The sequence below is a fragment of the Sabethes cyaneus genome, chromosome 1 (genome assembly GCF_943734655.1).
Source record: "Sabethes cyaneus chromosome 1, idSabCyanKW18_F2, whole genome shotgun sequence".
Lineage (NCBI taxonomy): Eukaryota > Metazoa > Arthropoda > Insecta > Diptera > Culicidae > Sabethes > Sabethes cyaneus.
The window spans coordinates 171,159,176-171,187,065 of record NC_071353.1 but is presented as its reverse complement, the minus strand read 5'-3'; the positions used below and the strand labels follow the sequence as shown (position 1 = coordinate 171,187,065).

At 40.4% G+C, this 27,890-nt stretch overlaps 1 protein-coding gene across 1 annotated transcript in view; it reads right to left on the bottom strand.

Moving 5' to 3' along the window:
* LOC128732434 (titin) overlaps positions 1 to 21,807 on the bottom strand; it is a 43,918-nt gene extending 22,111 nt beyond the window's left edge. The window contains exon 1 of the mRNA XM_053825684.1: positions 21,711 to 21,807. Coding sequence (XP_053681659.1) covers positions 21,711 to 21,807 — 97 coding nt within the window. The remainder of the gene's footprint in view (positions 1 to 21,710) is intronic.
* Between the last annotated feature and the right edge of the window lie 6,083 nt (positions 21,808 to 27,890).

Genomic DNA, 27,890 nt, shown 5'->3' with positions numbered 1-27,890 from the left:
GAATGTGTCACACAGTCACAGTCAGACAACACAGAAGAGAACCAGGAAAATTAAGGCCCATTTCTGCACCAACCATGATGATGGGATCCAGCATAGTTGCTGGATTCCCATTCGCCCTGTCATTGTGTTGGGTTCGGGTGAGTTCGGTCGGGTTGGGTTTCCATTACCAGTTCCAGGTACTACCGGGCAGGTCTCATGAATTATAGATGGCTATCATTTCGTGTGTCGTTCGCTCGTTGCATTCTTTGCGGGCTGAACCAACAACGAAACCGTAACTCTAGCCGTACGAAGCGAAGCGGGGGGGAGATTTTTATCGGATTTTTATGCGGTTGGGATGCGATGTTGTTTATTTTCGAGATGAAAACAAGAAATTTGCTATAATTAGCTGCCGCCTGCATCCCACGAGAAATTAAACTTATGACGCATTTAGTCAGTCAGTTCTCCCGTTGAACTGAAAACGTTGGTTGTTGGGGAACCGTTATCAAGTAGTAAACGATACTTGATGAATATTCATTCCGTTCGCCCTTAGCCGAAAATTTCAGAACGACGACAACGACGCTTGTTTATTTATTTTCGTTCCTTTTGCCGGTACCCGAGGAAATTAGATTCCGGTCTTCGCTGCTGGTGTGGTGGTATCTTACCAACAACGGAACGAAACGGAACGGAACGCACCGCCACGGTAGTAGGTGGTATTGGTGGTAATGGCGAAATTGAACGCAGCGACCGACGGTCCGATCTTAATTGCATCTTGTCGCCGAACGAATCCCTTCTTGTTCTGCTGCCACTGCTGATGCTGTCTGAGCCGGTGTGACATTGATTTTAATTTCTACGCCCCAGGACAACAACAAGCAATCGGCAAATAAATATACACATTGCAGGGCAAGTTCCGCTCAGAGGAGAGTATAATAATTTATGGTCTTCCATCCGTCGTCGTCGTCGTCGTCGTCGTTGCTGGTGTGGCTGCTGTTGCGTGTGGATCTTTTCTTCGATGGCGCGTGTGCCTTCTTTTTCCAAGCCTGAGTCAGGTGCAGAGCCTCGCAGCAAACGACGACCGTCGCAGACGGACGGACGGCCGGGCGGACGAACGGAGTGGAACTAGTTTATAACGGTAGTGAACTTGGCAATGAGCTAGGTCGACACCGTCGTCAGCCACCAGCCACCGATCGACCGACCGACCGACCGAGTACCGGGGAATGGAATGGAATGGAGATTGGCCGTACGAAAAAAGGCAAGCTTTAATGATGCAGACACCTTGCTTTGTTTTCGGAATGAAACGGATTCCACGGACGTTCGTTCAGGTAGGTGAGGATTGGGTGTGTGAAATCTCAATTTCTGGAAGTCATTCCATTCTTCTCCGCTTGTTGCTGGTTTGGTGCTGTGTTTTGCTCGACTTTTTTCGGGGGGGTTTTAGAATATGAATTCGTGTGGATCGGTTTCACGGAAGCTTCGCACCAACCGACAGCGGAACTAACCGCTCACCGGCGGCCGAACGAACGAACGAAGGGCGGAGCAAGAAGATTGAAGACAAAAATAGAAGAATTGCATAATGATTTATGTGATACTTCTAGAGATGATGAGGATGGTAACTGGATGAAGAAGACGGCAAACGGATCGGTTTCATCGCGATAGCTTAGATTAGAGCTGCAGAGATTAGTTTTATGTTTTTATTTTTTTCCTATTTTTCGCAATAAGCAGCACACGGCCACCACACTGTCAAGGGCGTGCAGATTCCTGCCTGGCAGTCAGTAGTCACGCAACACTAGGCTTTGGACTTTTTTCCTCTTTTCAATGCATGACGGGACGGGATGAGTCGTCGTGAAAAACGATACTTTTCTGCCGTTAGATCTTGATCAGCGGAGTGAGATCATCTTGATCCGCTGGAGTTGGTTTGGTCGATGACCGCACAGTTTTCCGGTTAATTCCGGCAGTTGGGGAAAAAATTCCTAACCAAAGGAATGCTATCTGTCGCACTGTGCTAGAGATAAATTGAAGCAATTTATCTCATTCTTGTTTGGAGTGGATGGAAAAATATGTCTGAATTCATAGAATTTCAAATAAAATAGGAGCGTACCGTTGAGTATCAGCAATTGTGGCTTGAGCAGCATGTTCCTTACATATAGTAAACGAGAAAACTTTCTACTACTGCTTAGAGCGATCTTCTTAGATATGCGTATTTCGGTTACAACTTGTAATCTTCGTCACTGTACCCAAGTAGCACATTAAAGGTCCATTTAGTTGAAGCAACCGGATTTCGACTGAAATTAGTCATATTTCGGTTACCATAACAACATTGTAACAACCGTTAATCTGATGTACTTCACTTTTAAGCTGGTGCCAGTGACAGCGTCGGAAATTTCAGCTTTTTTTCAGCTTTTTTGCATCGCTCCAGCTGCATTTTTTTGCATTTAGCTGTGTATTTAGCTATCAGCCACGGTCGTCGCTCTCACTCGTTATCGCATCCCGAGAAGTTAATATCGAACGCTTACGAGGGCCCGCACTCTTATCCGGCGTGTGAAGCCAGGGTGTAAGAATCACGTTCCCCCGCTGTTGACAGTTCATGAGCTATTGGTTTCATGAGCGGGTTGTGCAGAACTATACTTAGATAATACCTGATACCTGCTTCTCGCTCGAATTGCAACATTGGTCGTCGTATGTTCTCAGCTCGACTGTAAGAATATGACTCTAACATCAATAGGATTGCAGCATTAATCCCGAAATTGTCCTGTACAGTAACAGGTGGTCGCGAAGTCTACCGAACATAAAATTAGAAGGTAGAATTTCGAACGGAATGTAGCGCCAGCCAGGACTGCTTGCTATATTTGAAAAAAAAAAATCATACTTTTTTTTTGTTAATGATCATACTTTATGGACTTATCAACAAAAAACATTATTTCAAATTCGAGGTAATAATTTTTCCGAGAACTTAAATGGAAATTCTATAATTTTTTCGAACATGGTTTGTTTAAAAAAATTATAGCTATTGTACTAACCGATACAAAAACCCACATTTTTTTATGAAGCTGTTGAAAAAAACTTGTTAGTAATGCTTGCAAAGTTTAAAAAACTTTTCCAGATATTTTTTCCGGAATAATGAGGAAATATGCTGCTTAAAAACAGCGCGAGTTCGCATTTGGTAAAGCAAAAAAATCAGAGAGGTTGTGTACAAGACACAACCGCATATAGGTGACGAAGGACTACGTAAGTCTCTTTGTGGCGATAGTAGCATGTATCCATGCATGTAGTAATACGATTCTTCAGGTTGAGAATATTCAATTATTTTCGAATGAATGTTAATAGCGTCTCAAATCTTACTTCAACATCAAACACTATTTAGTTAGACATATATGTATTTATGTATTTGATTTGATGATATCAAAAAATTGTTATGTTAAAATGGTTTGGTTGTGCTGCAAGTTGAGAAATCCGAATTTTTGCAAGCATTACTACGGGTCCCTCCTGCCTGGTCTTGTCCATCATTTTCGAAAGAAATTAATTTAAATGTAATGCTTGATTATGGAAACTATGTAAAGAATTGCCAGTAACTAACTGATGCAAAGCAGCAAACGAAACCTTCAAAACTATTCTCGGAGTCACTGATTTGAGAATTCTGCGTCACGTCTCACGTCACATGCACAAATGCAAGACAACAGTTTCGAACAAATTCTTGCTATATGGACCTATATGGATACAATCTGGCAAAAGGAAAGGATGACCGCTCACTTTTTGATGACGTTTCACCTTCAGGACATCAATTTGGACTAATTTCAATCTTAATTGTTAAAGGCGGTTGAAGAAAAGGGGTGGTTTTATACTTTAAGAAAATGGTTTACTTTCAGGACATCACATTAGACTAGTAAACCTAGCTGAAACGATATCATCGGTTGAAGAAGAGGGGTAGTTTTGCACTCTGAGGTATTTCCCAAGCACAGATATCAAATTGGTATAGGTTTAAGCGACGTAAAGAATCTTCGACCAATTGGGACGAGGTGTTTCTGTCACTTTTTTGCAAAAAACACGTGCAAACCATGATGACGTCTTTTCTTCGACCAATCAGGATGCGAGGATTTCTTGTTGGACAATGCTTCATTATTTTCAGTTTTTCAATAGTGTACACTTACGAAATAATAGCGTTTTTCATTTGAGCTAATTCTTAGAAGATGTTCTGATCGATTGGTGCAAAAATATTGAAAATTGATCGGGAAACCGCTAAGGTATTAGCATTTAAAACTAAACCTGACCGCTTTTCGAGAAAGATTTTTTGGAATGACACCTTACCCAACCAAACCTTGCCGCGAGACGTAATCCTACGTCAAAAACAAAAACAAAGGAAAAGTGTTTTCGTCCGCAATCTATGGATTTTGTTAGGATGCTCATGGAAGGAATATTAATTAAAATAAAATAAAAATAATACAAAAATGATTTTAAAACAGCAAGACTTGACGAAAAAAAATAACTGAAAAATAGCAAAACTGACGCAAAATTAACGAATGACGCAACAAAAATCTATACCTATAAAAATGGATTTCTGTCTGTCTGTCTGTATGTTCCTTATAGAATCGAAAACTACTAAACCGATCGGCGTGAAAATTTACATGTACGGGTTTTTGGGGCCGGGGAATAATGATTTATGATGGTAAGAGACCCCTCCCCCCACTAAAAGAGAGGGGGGGCTCCCATACAAATGAAATACAAATTTCCTCATAACTCGAAAACTAATCAATCAAATGTAACCAAATTTGGCATGTGGGGGTTTTTGGAGAGAAGAATTTTTTATATGGTGAATGGAAACCCATCCCCTCTTTAGGAAAGGAATTATTACCCCTCCCCTCTTTAAGAGGGGGGCTCCCATACAAATGAAATACAAATTTCCTCATAACTCGAGAACCAATCAAGCAAATGTAACCAAATTTGGCATGTGGGGGTTTTTGGAGGCAAGAATTTTTTTCTATGGTGAATTAGGACCCCTCTCCACTTTAGGAGGGGTGCTCCTCAAATGAAATACAATTTTCCTCACAATTCGAGAACTAACCTAGCAAATAGAACCTAATTTGCCATGTGGGGGGCTTTGGGTCAGCTAGTGAAATATAAACGGTCCAAAACTCTAACGGAGTATGGTTACAATACCACAAAAATAACAGGAAATTAATTTTAAAAAATCTGAAAAAGAACACAAGCTAATACAAAAAATATGCTGCAAAATTCCAATTACTCAAAATGACGCAAAAATGATATAAAAATTGCACAAAAATGGCGCAGATTAGAAAAATGATTAAAAAATAGTACAAACATGACATTAAAATGGCACAAAAATGACACTCAATATACAGTAATGTTTCGATTTTGTCAGCTTCCGATTTTGTCTACCCCCGATTTTATCAGCTTTTTATCCCGATTTTGTCAGCCTATAAATTTTGTTTAACTTTTGTGCTTTTAAACATTGTATAAAACTTTTCTGCCTGCTTGAAACTATTCTGATTCTCTGGGGGAGAGTTCTTGAATAAAATGATGCCTTCTTGCGAGTAAATCGGGGTCAAAATTAGGGTATTTTTATAGTTAAAGTTCTATAGTTTCTAAACAAGCAAAGATAGAGGTTTACTATATCCAGTAATGTTGTGTATTTTTACTATTTGTACAACTTTGTAAAACTTGAAAAAGTCATACATCAACTATAAAAACTGCTAAAATATAAAAACTGATTTTACAAATTCATATACAATAAATAAGATTTTTCCATCTTCGCTGCAGAGATAGAAGGTTACTGTCTTCGGCAAAGTTTCTTGTAATAATATGCTGTAAAACTTTGAAGAACACATCAATGTGTTATAATGAAACCAAAGAAAAATAATTTTTTTATTTCACTTTTAGGCGGATTAATCAAAATTTGAATTCCGCTGGACGCTTCCAAAGGTTCCATCAACCTAAAACCACGTTTTTCCGCTCAAAGCTAATGGGCACCAAAAAAGGCTCTGGACCAGTGTGCTGTGCTCGGTTCGTTAAGCTTTCAGTTGACCAATTGAGGGTTGATATTTAATTTTTAGTAGAAGTCTTCGATATTGCAAGGTCTTTGATCCTGAATTTTGAAAAAAAATACGAAAATAAAAATTTCCCGGTTTTGTCAGCCCAAAATTTAACATGGGGCTGACAAAATCGGAACATTACTGTATACAAAAGCAACACAAAAACATAATACACAAATAACATCAGGAATGGCTCAACCGTTTCTCATTTTCTGAGATGGATTTCTGTGATTTCGTTTTACATACGTTCATTGAGTGGGATCAGCACTATCAAAAGATTGGGAACCCGCCGCCTCGCTCGTATGACAAGGCGACCGGAATTCGTCGAAGGTTGGATTTACAGTTACGTAAAATGTGACAGGAATTCATTTCTGCAGAAATTCAAGTTCGAAAGAATGGGGTCATTTCTCTTTTGTGGGAATGATGGAACATTTCGCTTCACCTCGGTTGGCACCACATTTCGGAGGCATCTGGGAAACCGTCACAAAATTGTTCAAGTACCATTTTAGACGCATTATGGAACTGAAGCACTTTTTCTGGGGACCATTCTGTTGTGTTAGTAGATAGACACATGGTTTCTTCGGCAAAGCTATGCAAAATATAAAAGCAAACAACTTTGATAAAGAAATGACATTTCTATCTCTATCGAGTGGAGAACTATAGAACATTTTCTTTGGAAATTCTTTAAAAATAAGTTGTTCATACTTAGCGTATGTTGGTTGCAATTTACAAGAGTATATGGTTCTAGAAGAACTCAAAACACATGTTTATGCAGAAGGTTACAAATCTCTAGGACCTTTCCTTTAAAAGTTATCGCTTATTTAAGCTATATTTTTCCTTAACATCACGAGCTAAAAGCGACAACTTTGTAAGAAAAGGTCCTAGAGATTTGCAATCTTCTGCAAAACTATATATTTTGAGTCCTTCAATAATCGTCTAGGACAGCGGTTCCCAAATGGGGGTTCGCGAACCCCCAGGGGTTCGCCAAAACTTTAGTTCGCTGCAGAATAGTATAGGGAAATCCGCCAGGAGGTACGCGAACCGAAAAAAGGTTGGGAACCGCTGGTCTAGGACCATATATTCTTGTAAAATGCAACCAACATAAGCTAAGTATGAAAAACTAATTTTTAAAGAATTTCCAATGAAAATGCCCTATAGCTCTGCACTCGATAGAGATAGAAATGTCATTTCTTTAGCAAAGTTATTTGCCTTTATATTTTGCCTAACTTTGCCGAAGGTCTATCTACTAACACAAAAGAATGTACGTGTATCGAGCCTATAGTGAACTCCAAACACATAAAACATATGCTTGCCGTACTCTCATTTCGGTGGTTGGGGACAAGCGGAATCCGTTCAAGTTTATAGTACTCGACTTCAGCTTTAAGATGAGGCACTGATTTCATAAATCCACTTGCCCCATTTTACCCCATGGGCTCGTGAAGCTATGAAAATTTAAAGTTTGAATATGCGATAACTTAGAACGTAAAAGTCCCTTAGAGACTTATGGTCTTCTGCAAAAACCTGTTTTGAGAACTTCGATAATTACCTAGAAGAATGTGTTCTTGTAAAATGCAACTAACAAAAGCTAAGAATGAGAAAGTAATTTTTAAACAAATTTCAAAGAATATGCCCTCCAGTTCAGCACTCGATGAAGATAGAAATTTTATTTCTTCAGCAAAGTTGCTTGTTTTTACATTATTTACAACTTTGCCGAAAAAACTATGTCTATATTTCCGAACACAAAAAGGTAATTTTTTTATTTTCATTATAGTAAGCAATGACTAACTTTTGACAGTATTAGATTAAGGGGGATATAAACAAATGTGCTGAAGACCATTAATGCTAAAATGAAAGCAAAAGACACTAGGAAAAAAGTTCCGCTTTTCGGCCTTTTGGACCACTGTGCTCCGGTGTTGTTGGTCTTGTGTCCATTTGTAGACATTTGGTAGGGACAACTGGTTCCGCTGAAACCTGACAACTATGCATCACTACAACAATCACTTGGGCAGTTACTGGCAAATACTGGGGAGTCATAACGGACCAATTATTTTCTTGAAGTTTAGAGCTCTTGTTTGTTATGGGGTAACAAGGAAACTTCCGAAGAGGTAAGAGCTTTCAGTAATCTGACTGGACTTTTTTTGGATTTTAAATGGTTCTGATCGATTTTCAGATGATATTTAGCTGAGCTGTTTAGGACGACTTTTAGAATACATTCGTATGAGTTTTAGACGACTTTCAAACGACTGTCAGACGGTCTTCAGGGGCCTTTATGAGAGCGACTTCATTCAAATAGTGCGACAAACAACGCGATCCATCGTTGCACCCTTTCGAAACGAACAACATAACCGATGCCTGCAGGTTTGTTCCTCACGGCAGTTAATTGAGTGGAATTTTATAGTCTCCTCGAAGCCCCCACACTTTGGCGGCATTTGGGAGGCCGGAGCAAAATTTGAGAAATTTAAGAAATTTAAGATCCTTGCCGAACACACCTTTTAGTACGAAGAACTCTTCACGGTGCTGGTGACCTTCGGCGGAGGAGGCCCCCACAATTTGCCTGATGCTGCGTAACCCTTCACAGAAGGCAGGTTCGTTCAAAGAATATCCTTCCCGGATTTTTGTGAAGACCGGCTAGAGGCTACAAGGTTCAGTGTTCTGTTTAGCACTAGTTGGATTCGACAGCCGCGAAAGGTCATATTTTTTGTTAATTTTCTCCTCGAATGGAATTTTATATGAATGGAAACTTGACAAACGTTTTTGTTTTGCTTCCGTTGAAGAAGTATGCAGTGAAAGTGTTAGAGTGTAAAACCGAAAGTATTCGTAATTACGAATAACTGTGCCACTGGAAGAAAGCTCACTGTTGGCACACTTATTCAACTGTCAATTTTATGTGATGTGAGAAATTATATATATGAAAAATAACATCCCAGTAGATGCCATCTCCTCGGTTGCGATGCTTCGACTTATGTGTGAGAAACCGTGTCAAAGCAAAACGTTATGACTATTTATGCTATCGAAAAAATGCATCTTTTTTGTTAAATGACGCTTCTCTGGAATCTAAACTATGGTGATGATTTTAAATCAGTCAGGTTAAAGACAACTTTAACAACTTTTCTTTTCATCCACCGAACAATCTCTTTTGTGAGCAACGGACGGAGTCCGTTGTCAGACAAATCTAGGTCAAATCGAAATCGAAAAGTCCGGTTTCGATCGGTTCGATTCGGTTGGTATGACACCTTCTGCTTGTGGTCCGAAAAGACCACAACAAATTTGTTCCACCAGCAAGTGTTTTTGTTTGCTCAACGCATACGTACGACTCTGAATGTTCGAGTCTAGAAGATGATTAGGAATGCACACCGACATAACGATGATAATAATAATAATAATAATAGTAATAACGATGATGATGATGATGATGATGATGCTGGGAAAGGGGAAACCATAAAACAAAAACGGGAAAGAATGTTCTTCCTACTCAATTTCCAGAGATGAATGACATGTCGTTACCGCGTTCCGTTCGTCGTTGCTGTCGTTTGGTTGGTTGGTTGGTGGCTGAACGAGTGAAACTGTCAAAAAACAAAACAAACCATCGCAGCGACTTGATGACTGACCGTCTGCCGGGGTCTGTTCCCGTCCCGTTGAACCGACGGAGGCTGGGCTGGATGGAAACAAGTGCACTCCATCGCTATTCGTGCGGGGGAAGCAGAACGTGTCTTGTTTCATATTTGGTTAAATCATTACCTACCTCCCGAAAACGAAAAAAAAAAATCCACCGTAATTGACCACTTTGGGTTGAATGTTTACGGCAATTAAAACGAGCCACTTCCCTTTTCTCTTCATCATCATTGTGCTTGGCGGGCAGACATTTAGATTGCGGGATTACTTCATCAGAAAAAGGAACGAGTGGGAAAAAAAAAGCGAGAGAAAAAGGTTTCGCTTAGAAAACTCCGCAGCGAAAGCAAGAAAAGCTGGGCTGATATAGGAGCGATTAGTGTCGATTATCTTGAATTAAGATTGTATTTTTTGCCCCTTTGCTGGCAACCAAAGGGAACGGCAGCCAAAGCGCATGAATCAATCACCGAATCCAGGACATCGAACCGGGAACCATTCGAGCCCACCAAATTGGATTACCAACTAACTCCGAAAGGGGCGGAATCGGTGAACTCGGCACCGGTCTGTGTCGGTGGCGCCGGCCGCCGCCGAGGTGAAACTGGAACGATTTCCACTGGCTCTGAACCTGTTCGACCGAATGGACCAATTTTTTTCTTCTCCATCGACGAAAACCGTTTCTCACCTTGCTTGCATTTCACTGTGCCACGGTGCTTCTGCGGGGCCATCAAAGCCGTAAGCTGTAACTTCCGGTAAGGTGAGCAAATTGGAACCAACCTAACGAATCTCAACCTCATCAGCATCATCATCGTCATCATCATCATCGATGAGAAACGTTTAGGATTTCTCCCATTTGTGGTTTTCCCTAACCGAAGCTCAGCGCAGTTGTGGACAAAATTTCCGATCATCGCAATTATCATAGCAGACCAACCAACCGACCCACCGAACGATCGACGACGATCAACGCGCGAAGATGTTCCTCCCCTAATTAACACCATCGGATCGCATCGGCCACCGAGCGAGTGTTGTTTGCGCACAGCGCAGTAAATCCGTAGGTACCCCGGAAGTCAGTGCCGTGCCGTTTGACCGTTGTTTCCGCGCCGCAATGGACCGATAGTAACACCCACTTGGCAGCTCAGCAGGCAAACAAAAAACAAGCATTAAAAAATAAACCGTACTTCTCAGGTTCTTTCCATCCAAGTTGGTGGTTGCAAAAAGGTTAATTGCCACAATTAAGACACGCTGTTTCTGCACTGTGCCGTCAGCCATCAGCTAGTAAGCCAGCCAGCCAGGGACCGCACGATCGCGGACCTGCACAATACCCTCCGAGAAATCCCCCCTTGCTTCCGCTTGCCTTCGGTCCCCGTCGTCGTCGCCGTCGCCGTCGTCGTTTCTTTTCTTAATTCTTTTTTTGGCTGGAATTTGAAACCGTAATAAACTGCGATGATGATGCGTTTGATGTTCTGCGCAATTGCTGCAAGTTTTTCAATTCTGCTGTAGCGAATGAGAACATGGAACTATGGTAATGAGTTCCGTTTTTTTTCGGCTGCTGTTCCTCAACTCTCGGTTCAGTTTAGCTCAGAGCTCAGAGCTCCGATTCAAGATCGGTTGCAAATTGTTACCGAATGACCGCCAGAACGCGGCATGCACGCGCGAATGCATTCAGCCCAAGGTAAGCCAGATTGCTCCGAGTTAGTAGAGGAAAAAAGCTCCTGGGGCTTGCCCATATGGCACAGCTTAATAGAATATTTAATTTGAAATTGGAGCTGTCAAGATCCAGGAAAAATCATTCTAATTTTTTTTTATTGTCTGCCATGGAATCGCTCAACTGCAATCTTTAACACTCACTCACTCGATTTTTTTTCTTGTTCGCAGTGGATCGACCATAGACCATCTTGTTACTTTCAAGGAAAGAATCCTGCAAAATCATCATCCTCATTTGCGCGCCATTATGTGAGCTCATCACCTATTAACTAGTGATTCACCTGACATGGTCAAAGAGATTAGCGGAAGCGCAAAACAACGCTTTTGACAAGGCGGACGGTCGGTTTAATTTGTGTGTTAACTGCCAACACTTGCTGTACGAACAAAAAAAACAACCTACAGCTTCGTGACTGCGTAACTTTGTGTTATTGTTCTACAATACACAGCAAAGTTTTGTTAAAAGGAAATAGAATTCCATTTCTAAATAGGTTTTTGGTGAAATCTAGCGAATTAGCCTTGCGTTGTCTGAGAGAAAATCGCTTTACAAAACATTGTCAAATGGAACTTACGGTTAGAATGTATTCAATTTTTTTATTTTTTTATTCGCGTAAACTTTCCAAATAACAATTTGAGTTTTGTTGCATTCTTATAATGGTTTTAATGACCAATTTTGGTCATAAAAATAATTGTAGGAGTGCAATAATACAACCACTTTTACGTGAGTTGACGAATTGCAGAAACTTTCACGTGTTCTTAAAAGCTCAAAAAACAGTTCGTTCGCTTTGAAAATAGCTTAGAGAAAAAATACTTTGTGACATGATAGTAACTCTCTGTAAAGGATAATTGGAGAACATCAGCACATTCGAGTCACTTTTTACGCGACGGGAACGTTTCGCGTAAGCAAATTCACGTAAAAAACGCGTAAATTCATTTCAAAATTTACGAAAAAACTTTGTTAGTTTTAAAATGAGTTGCGTAAGTTCCAAAATTTGCGTAAAAGAATGCGTCAATTCCGGAACTCGTGTAAATATAGTTGCGTAACAACCGGTGAGAATGCGATTTCAGGGTGTTTTAGAACAATTTCACTCCGTTGCATTATTCTCCCCGGAGGGGGGATGGTGTGTAAAGTACCTTAAAAAGCAAACGGTCAATTAGAAATGCAAAACATTTTTGTCGGATCAGATCGTAAAATGCAACAGTGCATTTATGAAAGAACGCTAATCACAAAATTTGTATTGAAAGGATTTTTTTTAAATTTGGTTGATTTTAAATTCTACTCTAATAGCGCTGACGAACCATTCTTTTTTCTTAGAAATTTTGATTTTCAAAACGCGTTAGAACTTTCTAAGCGCTCTCGAGCAAAGTTGCGGGGTTCGCGCAAGAAAAATTGTGTAAATTCTGAAACTTCGAAATGTAAAAATATAGGCGTAAAAAGTGACTTCCATGTCTAAATAAAATTATGTATTGGCTCGTCTGGAAAAAATGCGACGAATAGCCCACGATCGAGTTGAATGGATACAACTTCTTGAAACAGCATGAGCCACCACGGCTCTACCCTAACGACGGCTCAACTGCTCGACTCACTCTTACTCACTCATTCAATAGCTCGCTCACACTGTCATTCTACTCACGGAATTGAGAAGAGAAACATAGAAGGTCGGAATAAAGTTGAGACAATTTCAAAATGAATTTATCCATAAAACGGATTACCTACGAATGGCCGAAATAACAAATAGCGTAATATATCTAATGGCTGAATCACAAAAGGCCGAAACACGAATGACCGAACGTCATATTCGGCCGAACATATTCACGGCCTTCAACTTGCACAAATGTTGGATATATGCTGTCCTTACTCGCTACCGCTCGTTCGGACTTAACTAAGGGATAATCCCTAGTAGTCAGTAAACCTAGGAAAATGTAAGCACCTAAATAGAAGTGGTTTCTACAGAGGGGCTGTCCCCCCGCAGTGGCCGGCGCTTCCGAAGGCGGGTCACCGGCGCACACTCGCGGGTCGCGGCCGTCTCGCCCTGAATCCTCTAGGAAACATTTGCTACGGACACGGTAAATTGGTCTCGCACCTTATAATGAACGTAAATCTTAAATCATTTGTGCTTAGGGGAAGAAAAAGCTCTTAATTATCTATACTTCATAGTAAATAGTTGTGTTGCTTATTGCATTTTTGTTTGATTAAAGTTATTTGTCATCTGATTGCCAATTTATGTTTGTTTATTGAATAGTTATTTAGGCATTCCGAAAAAATTCGGTCTTTCGTGATTCGACCTTCTGTGACTGTTGTTGAAATTCGGCCATTTGGATTTCGGCCTTTCTTGATTCGGCCTTTTGTGTTTCGGCCATTCGGCACCAGCGCCATAAAACATGAGACAAAACGAAAAGAAATTTTAGCCTCGTTTGAGTAGCCATGCGGTTTTCCTGCCGTAGACTGAATGAAAAATAACCGAAATCCAAACGGCCGAATTTGAACAACTTTAAAAAAAAACCGAAATCATATTTGGCCGAATCACGAAAGGCTGAAAGGTCGTATTTTGGCGAGTCTCGAAATGCTCAACATGAAAAGACGTATTTTCTCGGAATGCTTTTGTAATTCGGCCTTCAAATCTATTGTGCGATTTGTTATTTCGATCATTCGTAGTTAATCCCTTTATGTGTCTCGATCTTAGGTTCTTTTTTTATTTTTTTCAATTTAATCCTAATATGTGATAACAGTTACGCTCACTTACGCTCATTCGAGTGTATTGCTTCATACAAGCAACATCTGCAGTAGTCAAGCATGAAACATTTGTAAAGCTGAACTTAATCTACAATAGTTGTGAATTGATTACGCTATGGGTGGGTGGCAAACCTTCCAAAAGGTTCGATGATAGGAACACTTGTCCAAGCACTTTAGGACGAAGATAACTTGGAAATGCCACAACAACTTGCGAATTTATTGAATGAGACTCAAGAATTTAGCCATCTTGATACGTTTGAAGGCTGTGGGAAAGATCTGGAAGATTTGAAAATGAGTTCCACATGAGCCATGAGTCATTTCTCGTTCGGATTGTGACTGGTGATGACAAGTGGATTTATTTCAAGAGTCCAAAGCGTGAAAGATCTTGGATGGTGAAATCTTAGGAAACCATCAGCATCAGTTGTTATGGGCGAAATACAGTGTTTTGCGTTTGATGGGCTCAGAAAGGTTCCATCTACTGTGAGCTACTCAAACCAGGCGAAACTGTTACTAAAAGTCTTTTGGTCATTTGGATTAAGCCATTTGGATTAAGTCATTTGGTTGTGGCGTTCATTCATATGCGACTTTCGGTACTAGACTTGGCTCCCTCGGACTACCACCTATATCTTTGTCGATGGGACACGCACTTGCTGAGTAGCGCCTCAATTCTTACGATAATGTGGGAAAGTGGCTTATAAATAGTTCGGTTCTAAAGATGGAAAATAGTTTGAATAAAATAGAGTTTGGCATTTTAATACAACAAACGAGTTTTTTTTAAATCCAGTTTCATACATATACGAAACGGCAACAGGAGGTTTCCCATGGGCGCTCCTTCGGTCTGCTTGCGGAAGTAATTCGTATAAATTTTGACTTTATACTTCCAATTGTTTAAGTTGTATTGGGGAAGAACAATTTTTTTTGACCAATAATTTTTTAGAACCAGGAAGTGCAGAGACTAGATATAATTTGCCCATGGACAAGAGGTTTCATTACGCACCTCAAGCCAGCACCACTCTTATAACTTATCCTGGCAAGAGGCATGATTCTTGGTCAATGGCGAATTTAGTATAATAGAATGTGGATGTGGAGGCGCCTCAGAATAAACCTGTGCTAAATCATCAGACTCGGTAAACTTGAGGCTACAGAGCCCCCCAGCAAAAGACATTTCAAGTAACAATTCTAAAGCCACTTGGGTTTACTTGAATTTTATAAAGGTTTTATTACGGTATTAATCATTACCTCTGGTTTTATTGTGGTATTGCGCAATGCCAAGAGGATACAAGTCCAAAAACACGTATAGCTAACTAGAAAACCATAGCAGCGAAAGCTTAATTCACTTCTACTCACTCACTAACACTCTCACTAACACACACACACTCTCTCTCTCTCTCTCTCTCTCTCTCTCTCTCTCTCTCTCTCTCTCTCTCTCTCTCTCTCACACACACACACACACACACACACACACACACACACCGTTCATTCCAGTCATCGAATTGAGAATAGAAACATAGAAGTCAACTTTGGTCAATTTTAAAATGAATTTTTCCTTAAAACATGAGTCAAATCGTATGGTATTTAAAATACGTTTGAATCGTTGGTCGTTGCAGTATTGTGTCTCGATTTTGGGTTTTTTCTCCAATTTATTCCCAATTAGGGCAGTGTTACGAAGCCCACACTCGTGTGGTCTAGCTTTCTCACACACGCGTACTCGCTCAAACGAACACACCGGCATAAGCATCCCTTTTAAACTCCCGCTCTTTTTTCTTCATGCGGTGCAACGAGTTTTTGCGAGTGTGTGTGTTTAGCTAACAGCTACAGTCGTTGCTCGTCGTTCGTCGTTGCAGCCCGATCTGCTGATACCGACTACTAGCGACGGCTCGTACTCCCGCCCGTGAGTAGAATCGTGGGCGAAGATTATGAAGAAGTAGAAGAAGAATGAAACTGAACTGGACAGAAGAAACTGATTCCCCACGAGTTTTTTGCCTCGGAAATAAGCTATGCAGCAAGACGATGTGAGGATGTCCGTTCGCGAGTGTGTGGGTAGCAGAATGTCTGCACACAGCACCGACGGCTGTTTCTTTTACGCCTGCGTGTGCGCTGTGAGCGTTGAATGCAATGTTTCTCATACTCTTTTGCGTGTGAGTAGGCATGGTTGACTTCTCACTCGAATAGGCAACATTGAATTGAAGGGTTGGTGCTATCTGGGTCAGAGCTGCTGCACTCAGTTACACTTATTTGCACTCATTCGAGACAAGTCTCAGACAAGCAAAATCTGCATAAGAAATGAATGAAACATTTGTAAAACTGAACGTAATCTACAGTATTTCTGAATTGATTATGGTATGAGTGCGTGGAAAACCTAAAAGGTTCGATGATAATGAGCTATCCACAAGCACTTTTAGACGAAAATGAATTCAAACGCAACAACAACTCTCGGATCAATTGGACGTCATTCAAGTAACTAGTTCCATACGTTCGAAGGCCATGGGCCTAAACCTAGAAGATCGAAAAATGAATTCCACAAGAGTTGAACGAAACACAGCAGGGAAACCGAAAAAACAAATGTGAAATGCTGCTCCGCAGGTACAAAAGGAAGGACGTCATTTTTCCATCGGATTGTGAGTGACCATTAAAAGTGCACTTATTTCCACTTATTTATCATTTGAAGAGATTCGACAAAGTCTTGAGTGACTTTTACCGCCTTTGCGATTCAGAATTAGACAGTTTGACGCATTTGCTTAGCTCCTATGGAGCTTTTGCGTCTTCCAGTAAGAAAAAAGTACTAATGAAACCAGTAAGAAAGTGAGCACAAAGTGATTTTGCTGCATGATAATGTTCCATCACACACTGCAAAACCGTTAAGTTTATTTTGTCGGGGTGTTACACAAGCGGCTTATTCACCAGACTTGACTCCTTCCGACTACAACTTATTTGTATCGATGAGACATGCACTTGCTGAGCAACGCTCCAATTCTGATTCTGGTTTGGTTCTAAAAAGGAACAGTTCTTTTGGTGTCGTGGGGCATTCACAAATTGCCAATTGGTTTTCCATTTGAATGTAATAATAATACCGTGTTTTCTTCGAAAAAAATCCGGTTTCTACTTGTACGCTTGGTAGAAACGGCAAAAGGAAGTTTCCCATGGGCGCTCCTTCTGTATGCTTGTAACCAATGCCAAGTCATCATGATAATTTGCTATAAAATTTGTGTTCAATTTGTTATCCAAGCGTTTTACTGATGTTGGGGAAACCCAATTTTTTTAACCAATCTCATTCTCGGTAGAGGTGGGTAAAATGTCTCTTGAGTGAGCGACTTAAAATCTGAATCGTTCATTTGCTTTGCTGACTCAAAGGAGCGGTTCATGACTCAAGATTCATATGTTCGCCAAGTTGACAGTTCAGTAAATTGCGATTCACGAACCAAACTTCGTGTCACCTTCGGCTACATTTGAAGAACTGTAAATCTGCCATTCAAGAGCCATTCTTTTGAACGCTCTTTATTGTGAACCGGGGCTCGCGAGCTTTTCGCCGATTTCTAGTTATCTGGAACAAGGATGTACGGAGGAAGAGGTTTCATTACGCCCCTCGAGCCAGTACGATTCTTATAACTTATCATGGCAAGAGGCTACTTTGTAGAAAAGTGGATGTGGAGGCGTCTGAGAATAAACCTGCGCTGAATCATGCATCGAATGGCCTGATTCTACTATGATTCGCACCCATGTTAACAAAATTTTATCGACTCCCAAAAGCAAAAGACACCGACATGATGACAGAGATGAAAACGTAAGAGTCAGCCTCAGCAGTGGAAAGAATTTTTCGAATTTATCCTATTTTTTAATTTAAAAAATGTCGTTTACACATCTCCACCAACGAATGAATTAGTAAAAGATTTTTATCCTTTAGTTTGATTTCTAACGACAATAGGAGGTTTCCCATGCGTGCTCTTCGTGCCTGTTTGTAAACACTATCTCGAAAAGAAAAATAATTTTTACCCATGCAAAGTCCCCAAGTAAAAATGTGAGTTTTATTACACTCTTATAGGAGTTTTGGTCATAAAAACCATTATTAGAGTGATAAAAACCAAATTGTTGCTTGGGTTGTGTTAGTTGCATATGAGCTTATCTAACTTTGCATTTCCAATCAGTCTTGTGTTCTGCATCTAGGCTAGCTAAACAGCGGAAATTGCCCAGAAAGACCGTATGGCACGTCATCAAATGGCATAAGGAAACACTGACGACGATTCGGAAACCTCAAGCTAATCATCGGAGTGGAACTGTCGACCGGAAACTGCGTGGTAAGATTTTGAAGACCATCAAGAGGAATCCCAATCGGTCGGACCGTGCTTTGGCCAGAAAATTCGGTGCTGCCCATAGCACCGTGAGGAGAATTCGACTCCGGGAAGAAATCAAGCCGTGTCGTGCTAGCGAACAGCCAAACCTTCGGGCAAATGCCAGATCAAAGATTTTACTTGTCAACGGCTCGGGGAGATATTCCAAGCCAATTTAAATTTGGTTTTGTCGACAAGTTTGCACGAAAATTTATGATTTGGCAGGGCATTTGCAGCTGTGTGGCAGAAAAACGAAAGTTTTCGTTACAAATATGACAATGAAAAAGGAGTGTCTCCAAAAACGAATTTTGCCGTTCATTCAAACCTATCACCATCCCGCGATGTTTTGGCCAGATTTGGCCAAAAGCTGTCATTACAGTAAAGTCGTTCAAGAATGCAGGTATGCAGAGAAAGGGGTCCAGTTTGTTTTTCGAAAGATCTTAACCCACCCAATTGCCCCCAGTTCTGCCCTATTGAGAAATACTGGGCAATCATGAAGAGGAGACTCAAGGCAGTAGGGAAAAGTTGTCAAAGACATCAATCAGATGAAGACCTGATGAAATAAGAAAGCCAAAACGATGGGCGAAGAAAGTGTGCGCCGCCTAATGAGCCATATTACAGGACAAGTTAGAGAATTCTTTCGAAACCGTTGAATTCAATAATAAATAACTGAAATACACGCAATTGTTTTTGTATACTATCTAAAGCAAGCTTTATCAGACTCCCTACTGATAAACTGGCCGGTGGTCTAATTGAAAAACGCACTCGACCGGAGATTGACAGTTCAGTCAGTCATTGTACACAAAAATGCATTTAATCTTCTCGAGGGAAAGAAATAGTAACTCGAAGCCAGTATAACCGATAAAAAATTACCAAATTTGGATTTATCATTAGCCCAGTTGATTAAAAACAAATCAAATTTAGATCAAGTTAAACGCAAATGTAAAGAAAATTGGTTTCTGCTTTCTCATCTATCCTGCAAAAAGAGACAAAAAAATCTGTTGCTTTGAACGACTTCAAAAGATAAAAGGCAAATCAGTTCCTCTTCTGTGCCTTTGTACTAAAACGTTTGAAAAACACTGCAAAACTGACTTTTCGTCAAACGTAAAAACAGTCATGTATTTATATTTATGTAGTCAATAAAATAGTGACCTCATCACAGGGTTTTGCTCTTGACGGGAGGTCCTCTGTCTTTGTTAGAAAATATCTCCGAGATAGGAAATCCGACACCAGGCTTCATTTTGCTCATCTTATGCATACAGAGGAAGAGCAATATGCTTCTCACAACGTATAAGTCCAAGCTTTCGTTTTCTGTTCAACCGTTTCCTCTCCGTCCCTTTCGAACGATGCCTGAATAGAACTGTTTTCCCTTACGACCACTCATCTTGCGCAGAAGGAGCGCACAGTTAATGGTCAAATTTTGAAAAAAAAACGCGGACATTAGCAATTGGGTAAAAAATGCGTAATTTTTCAGGGGTGTTGCCTTCGGACAAGCTTAATAATAAAATATAGGGCATCTTTTTGCACTATTAGGGTGACCGCGAATTCACCTATTAGGGTGATACGAACTTTTGTTTTTTTAAAAATAATTTCAAAAAAAAAATTTTCTTCAAAAAGTTGCAGAACATACTAAAATAAGCAATTTTGCTGAACATAGTAACTATCTATCTCTTACCGGTTGCGAAATATAATGATGTGCCAATAAAGGAGCACTTAAAAATCAATTAGTGCCTAATAACTTTGCACACAATTTTTTTATTGCTCTCAAATGTTCTACAAAGTTATTCAGCATACTAAAATACACATTTTCTCTGAAGACTGTTTTTCGCGAAGATGCCTATTTGATGAGCTATAAAAAATTTTATCAAAAAATAACACATTTTTCAATTGATTTTTCTGCGATTCCTTTGGAGAGATCCTGGAGAGCACAGCAGAAGCCTGCGCATAACTCCTCCCCTTCCCCCCATGAAACTGAAAAGTGGTTCGATTTTGTTCAAATCCGCTGAACCTCCTCTTCGGAGGAAAAATTGGATCATTTTTGCTTTGTGATTAAAAAAATAAAAAAAAAATCATAATTTTACAACAACCGAATCGAGTTTATTGATCAAGTGAAAGGTATGTCAGTGAGTTTTGTTGGAAACATATTGGATTGAAGATTTATTGGTTGGGTTTTTAAATATTTGCATTTTGCTAAGCAGACGCATGAGAGTTCATATTTAATATCAACAGAAAATGAGTATTTTTGATGGGCAGAAACCGTAAACGATTTTGAAAAGATTAAACTTTAAATTTTGTGATCGACTGTATATTAAAAATCGCACAAGGAAAGGCAACCATTTTCAGAACTCTCATACATCCATTGAACGGTGTGTAATTTAGGAATTCTTTAGTAAACTTCAAAAGCATTGATAACAAAAAAAAAACATAATAATAACAGCAGATTTGTTTTTAACGACAGCAGAGGGGATAAAATCCGTCCAATAAAATTTCCCTGGAATTCTCGGATCTTCCTGCAATAAAAAGCAAATCCTTACAAATGTCACATAATTGGAATCGTAAACACAGTGCCATGAAATGCAACGCTTCAATCACCGCCTTTTGAAGTTGTGCACCGAAGCCAGAGCAAAAAGGAAGAGAAAAAAAAACACATTTTCCTCATTAAAGGCTCTCTCCTCCGGTGTACGCACTAAAAGTGATAAAGCGCACGCTGCAGCTCACAACGCTCTAACTGAGTGAGTGAGTGAGTGAGTGAGACAGTCAATCTAGCGAAAATAACTGTACCCTCGTTTGTTGTGCGCGTCCGTTATGGATCTTCATAACTAATGTACCCAATTATCGTTTTGTTACTCTTCGGAGATAAAAAAAAAGCGCGCGCGCACACCAGAAAAGCGCACACTATTCTTTCATGTTTCTGATTTAGCAGTAGCTTTATGACTCCCCGGAGAGTGGAACTATGATGATTGTGTCATCAAATCTCAATCGTTCCGGGGGCCCCATAATTGCTCGCATGACATAGTTTCGCACAGTTCGTTCGTTATTATTCACCAACCAATCCAATCCTCCAGTCCCAGTGTATGAGTGCAAGGTAAAGGAAAGGTAATTCCGCTACTGGTGCTCCCATAACTGGGATGCTGTTTTTTTTCGTCGTTGCACCTCCATTATCAACTTTTTCTATTGGCGACAAAAAAAATTTAAATACACGAGCCAGCCTGCCACCCGGCCAATCACGGTGGCTTCCGGTGTTTCACCCGGGCGGTACCGCCGCCCCCCAGGTTGGGATGGGATCGGTTGGGAGAGGGGGAGGTGATGAGGGCCATTATTACTTACCAGCGTTAACTTGTGATGTCCCGACTAGTATCGCGACTGCTATTAGACAGGTTGCTATCGATTCGAGCCCCTTGAGGCTCGAACTCCTGCTGATCATGGCGACTGTTTCCTTATACCCTGTGTGTGAGAGAGAGAGAAAGAGAGCAAAACAAAAACAGATCGATTAAAATTGGGTCAAAGCATTAAAGCATTAAAGAAGCATAAGAGCAGGCGTTGTCTGCCTGTTTTTTTTTATGTGTGATTTTAACTGTCGATTGAGTGACTTCAACCGATGCGCAAGTGACGAACCACCCTGTTGGGTGGGGTGGGAGGCTGTGGACGAAGAATTGTGACCCACAATTTGCTTGGGTTTAAGTCGAATTATTACTATTGATTAGGGGCGGGGCGGATGCAAAGACGACGACGCACCGAGAAAGTGATCATAAATGAAGCGTCGCTGATGCTTTGATGGCGAAGGTGGAAAATGCAAAGCAGTGATACTTTCACTCGCCGTTGCTGATGCTGCGGATGCTGCTATTGGTGATGATGAGTTGGGGTTGAGATTGCGCGCGACAGGCGCTTTTGTGTGGAGCTCATTAGCAAGCCGCCGCGGGCGTTGTGGTTTTTCTCGATTTACATGGAGTAGTTCGGTCGGTGGGAGGTATGGGGTGGGGTGGGTTGGACCCGAAGAGGAAGGAAGAGATCATCCAAATCTTCCCTCACAGCATCCAACAGCGCCGTTTGGCTGGCGTTGATTACATTGACTTACTTTTTATTTTGCCTCGCACTCTTCAGGCACTCTTCTTACCCTTTTCGGTTCGGCGTATCGATTCCGGGGTAGAGTTTTTCCTTGGTATGGGGTGCGCCGGAGGCGCGGAGTTTGGGACGTACGAGTGGAACGCTCTGTTCGAAATTTATGTCAGTGTTTCTTTTTTCCATAAGTGGCGTATTATTGCTATTATTATTACTGTAAAAACTGGTTCCTTTTCGCGTTCACGCGTCCACTTGAGTGTGAGCTGATCTGCACGATTTTTTTTCGCGATGGAAGCTTTCGCGGCTGCCGGCAGCAGCAGCAGCGGCGGCGGCGGCGATCCGGTTCCGTCATAGTGCAAGAGTTGGTCAACAACGGGCTACCGAGCGGCCGACTGCCGCTCTATATTTATGGCCGCAAGTAAACATACTGCATTCCGCAAAAGGATCAGCGAACCGATCACCGGTTTGTTTCGGTCAAGTTCGCACAGGCGAAGCGCGTCGCCTCGCTCAAGATCATGGTCAACCACTGGTCGTCGTCGTCATCGTCGTGATCATCAACGCGACTCGAATGCAGATCTCTTCCGAACCGGACCGTTCGTTGCCGCATAATAAGAGCGCGCATAAGCGGCAACGATGAAGTGGGCCACACCATCCATCCGCATCGCAGCACCGCAGCACCGGTTTGGTGCTCTGAGAACGATGATGACGATGACGACGGGGACGACGACAACGAGGGTTGCGTAACTTTTCGGATACTGGTTTTGGCGCTCAGCCGAGAGGGTAAGAACCTCTCGTGTGATCGATCTCAGGTTCCGTTGAACCGCTGCCGCGATTCGAGTCACGTCGTGCGATCGAGGTTTTCGGTTGTTATTACTACTATTATTATTATTAGAGATAGATTGGTAGTCAACCGATGAAATAGAACACGATCGACGATCGTCGCAGGGAGGCGACGTGCTTGGAAATTTGTTCCACCGTTTAGTTTGATCCGTATGTGGTCGGTCAACTGGACTCTCCGGACTCCTTGTATGGAAGGGAATTGACGTGCCAAAGATGGTTGGTGGCAGCGAGTCACTTCCAGTCTCGGTACTGTTGGAAACCGGGATCGGCTGCCGGGAGCAATTTCCGATACTTGACTTGACTTGGATGACAAATGATATTTTCGTGCGCTTTTTTTGCTTTATCACAGACCGGTTTGAGTCAGTAACAGTCCTTTTTGATGAGTAGTTTGAGCGCAAAAAAAAAAAAATGGGAAAACACCAGGTTACGTTGAAGTCCATTCAGCCGGAACCGAAACGTTGGAAAAAGCATCCTGCATAAATTTACATTCATATTCTAGGAAGTAGGTTATTAAACCAAAAATAAACGAACAGCTTAAATTGAATGACTGAAGTACTAGTTTTTTTTTGCATTTGAACTGATTCATCATCACCCAGTCAAGTTTGGTCAAATAATTGCGAACAATTTACTCACTCAATCAACCTGTTTCAAACGAAACTGATCGCCAAAAAGTACTTAACCGGAAAAAAAATCAAACAAAGCGCGACATTAAATTGTTTGTTATTGAGCTATAAAGTCATTAACCATAAAGCAAAATGCACAACTAAATGTATTGTCTGGTCCGGTTAATCACAATTTATTATTATTAAGCGGATAATTTTTTTTTTCGCCGCGATCAGTTGACAGAATGGATCCGATTGTTTTTCGATTGTCTTTTTTAACCGAGTAATGCACTTTGGCCAGATTCCTAATTTGACTTAGGTTCAATGCTATAAGCGTTGGTAATTGTTTATTAAAGTGATCAATTTGCTAGTTATTTAAAATAATTATGTGGTTAATCAACTTAAGACCTCTAAATTTCTAAAAACAATGAAATTGTAGCTTGCTACTTGATTACTTGATTACTGAATTAATGAATTATGTATTATTCATGAAGTTAAGTACAAGTCAATAGGATCGTGGCAGTAACCCCGCAATTGTCCTGTACTCTAACACCAGGCTGTGAAGTCTGTTAAACGAAAATAGAAAGTCAAGCTTCGAAAACGGAATGTAGCACCTAGGCTTTGATTTGCTTTGAAATTAAGAACAAATTTTCCAAGCATCATCAAAATATCATCCAGAAAACAAATTGGCTCGTTTGTTTGAGAAACTTCACATCGGCTTTTCTTTTTGACATTTGACACAATCGAAACATTTCCAACCCCAATTAAATGAGGCTTGTGAAACTAACTTTGTCTGTAATTTTGAGAGAAGATACAGCAATCCTCGAGGATTCAAAACTGTAAAAAAATCCAGAGAAAAATTTAGCTCTCAATATGTTTTCAACCACTCGACTCCTCGGGTGACTCCAACTCAGTAGTCGTTACTGGTTTACTACCAGAATGTGCGTGGACTCTACGGCAAAATCTCTGCATTTACACTGAACTTTGCACGTTTCCTTCAAATGATTTTATTTTGAAATGCAAAGACCAAGTTTTTATCTTCGGGAGGCTGGTCGTTGAACAGAACACTAAACGAATTTTCGGGCATTTTAATTCGCAAAACTCCATACAGAGATTCATTGGTTCTAAACGTTCAGCGGTCGTTCTAAATGGTCAGCTTGTGATCGTAATCCGGAACGTTTTCGCAGAAATATGTGTCACAAAATAGATCCATGGAAGCATAACATTTTACTACAATTGATTTTCATTCTGATTATCTCTGACATGGATCCTTTTATTTTATTTGCACCGTCAAGCGGGTCTCATCGAGGTAATAGAAGATTCAGCACGAAGGAAGGGTGATGAGCGGTCTGAGAATAAACCCATGCTACAGCCACTTGACATCGAATGGTTGGATCCTGCTAAGAACCCACGACCACTCACTTGTGAAAGCAGACTTGGTAACCGTGTGGTTACAGAGTCCGTTTAAAGGAATTTTGGAGCAAGTTTATCAGAAAGGTACTGACTCGAGGGCCACAATGAAGCCCATTAGCAAATTAAAACTAGTCTACGCACTTGCTGGCTCAATAGAATGGTTGAAAATCAGTACAAAAATATGGGTGGGATGAAAAACGCCGACATTCAAGCACGGATAATAAGCAGTTCAGTCAATTAATAGCGATACTGAAAAATAACGAAGTGCGGAATACAGAAAAATACTCATGGATGATACCACTTTAGATTATAATACTGGTCGCAGTGACAATGTCCACACAAAATTTAATAAAAAACGTCTTCTTTTTCTTAAGTGGTATGGATAAGAATCTTCAGAATAATGTGGTTTATTAAAATGTGTTCTATCGACTGGTGTCTTTGATGTTAATTTTTACTTTTTGTCCGGCTTTTTAGTCTTTTGCAGAAATCAGAACAGTTTTTTATATTTTTTCGACGTTTCGGCTTGAAAAAGGCATAAATACAAAGCCGAAACGTCAGACAGAATTTAAAAAACTGTTCTGATGTCTATAAAGACTAAAAAGCTGGACAAAAAGTAAAAATCAATACCTCAAGGTTGTGTTCTGGGACATCTAATTTTTATGTTATTTAATAATTGAACTACCAGATGGCCACAGTACAGTAGTAGAGGCCCAATTCTTCTATTACAAGAGTAGAACGTGCCGTCTGAGCCACCCTTACTGATGCCTTATAAACTCAAGTCGCTTTTTACGCGAAGGATACGTCCCGCGTAAATTCCAAAATTCGCGTAAATTCCGAAAATCGTGTAAAAAAACCGCGTAAATTTCGAAATTCGCGTAAAAAAAACCGCGTAAGTTCCAAAATTCGCGTGAAAAACCAAAATTTCGTGTAAAAAAAACTTTGTGGGTTTAAACACTACGCGAAAAAATAGACGTTTTGAGCACATCCGCGTAAATTCCGAAAATCGCGTAAATTCCGAAATTCACGTAAAAAACCACGTAAATTCCGAAAATTACGTAAAAAACCGCGTAAAATCCGAAATTTAAACGTAAATTCCGAACGTTTAAATTCCGAAAAACAGGTGAAAAACTGCGTAAATTTCGAAATTCGAAAAACGTTTAAATTCCGAAATTCGCGTAAAAAAAACGTTTAAATCCCGAAAATCACGTGAAAAAACCGCGTATATTCCGAAATTCGCATAAAAAAACGTTTAAATTCCGAAATTCGCATAAAAAACGTTTAAATTCCGAAAATCGCGTAAAAACTGCGTAAATTCCGAAATTCGCGTAAAAAATATAGTGTAAATTCCGAAATTCGCGTAAAAAAATCCGCGTAAATTCCAAAACTCGCGTAAAAAAAACGTTTAAATTCCGAAAATCACGTGAAAAAAACCGCGTAAATTCCGAAAATCGCGTAAAAAACCGCGTGAATTCCGAAAATTGCGTAAAAACAACCGCGTAAATTCTGAAATTCGCGTAAAAAACCGCGTAAATTCCGAAAATCGCGTAAAAAAGCCGTGTAAATTTCGAATTTCGCGTAAAAAAGGCGTAAATTCCGAAATTCGCGTAAAAATAGTCGCGTAAAAAGCGACTTCAGTGTATAGTAATAAAATCTATAAATTGAGGAACTAGCAAATTTTTCTTAATAATTCTACGATGTCTTCAATATTCCGATAGAGTACTACTTTACCTCCAATTTGCAGGCTTGTTCGGTTCAACATAAACATAGATTCAGCTTGCACATGGGAGCTTAAATGTGTACAGTAATAGATGAACAAACAAAAGAATGAAATCTTTATCATTCAATTACATCTTAACCAGTCTATTTACTTATCCCTGTGACAATCGCAAATACAAAATTTTACAGTTTATCACTGTGGAAACGTGAAAAAGATAAAGAACTTGGTTAGCATTCTCAGGCGAGCCGTCCTATTACGGATCAAGTTTTTTCCAGAAATATCGGGGGTACCGCGTGTCCACGTGGATTTCAAGGCGAAATACGATACAGTCGAGCGCGAACAACCATGGCAGATAATGCATGACTATGGGTTTCCGAACAAACTGACACGGCAAAAGTAGCCCTGCCTAGCTTTCGCATCCGACCTTGACATCCCAAGTAACAATTTGGGTTTTATTACACTCTTATGATGGCATTTAAGACCAGAATTGGTCATGAAAACTGCCATTAGAGTACAATAAAACTCACATTGTTGCTTTTGATTATTACTTGATACCTTCCCAAGCAACAATGTGAGTTTTATTGTACTCTTATAGTGGTCTTCAAGACCAATTTTGGTCTTAAATGCCACCATAAGAATACAATAAAATTCAAATGGTTACTAGAGCTGGAACGATAGAGGCAATCTACACCAGTCTAAAAACGAAGGCTAGGAGAACTGGGTTACGACTCCATAGTCCATGCATCAAAAACCAAATATATGGTAGGAAGGGGCTCTAGAGAAAACAAAGTTTGCCTCCCACAGACAGTAACTATTGACGGCAATGAACTGGAAGTGGTTGATGAGTTCGCATATTTGGGATCTATGGTCAACGTC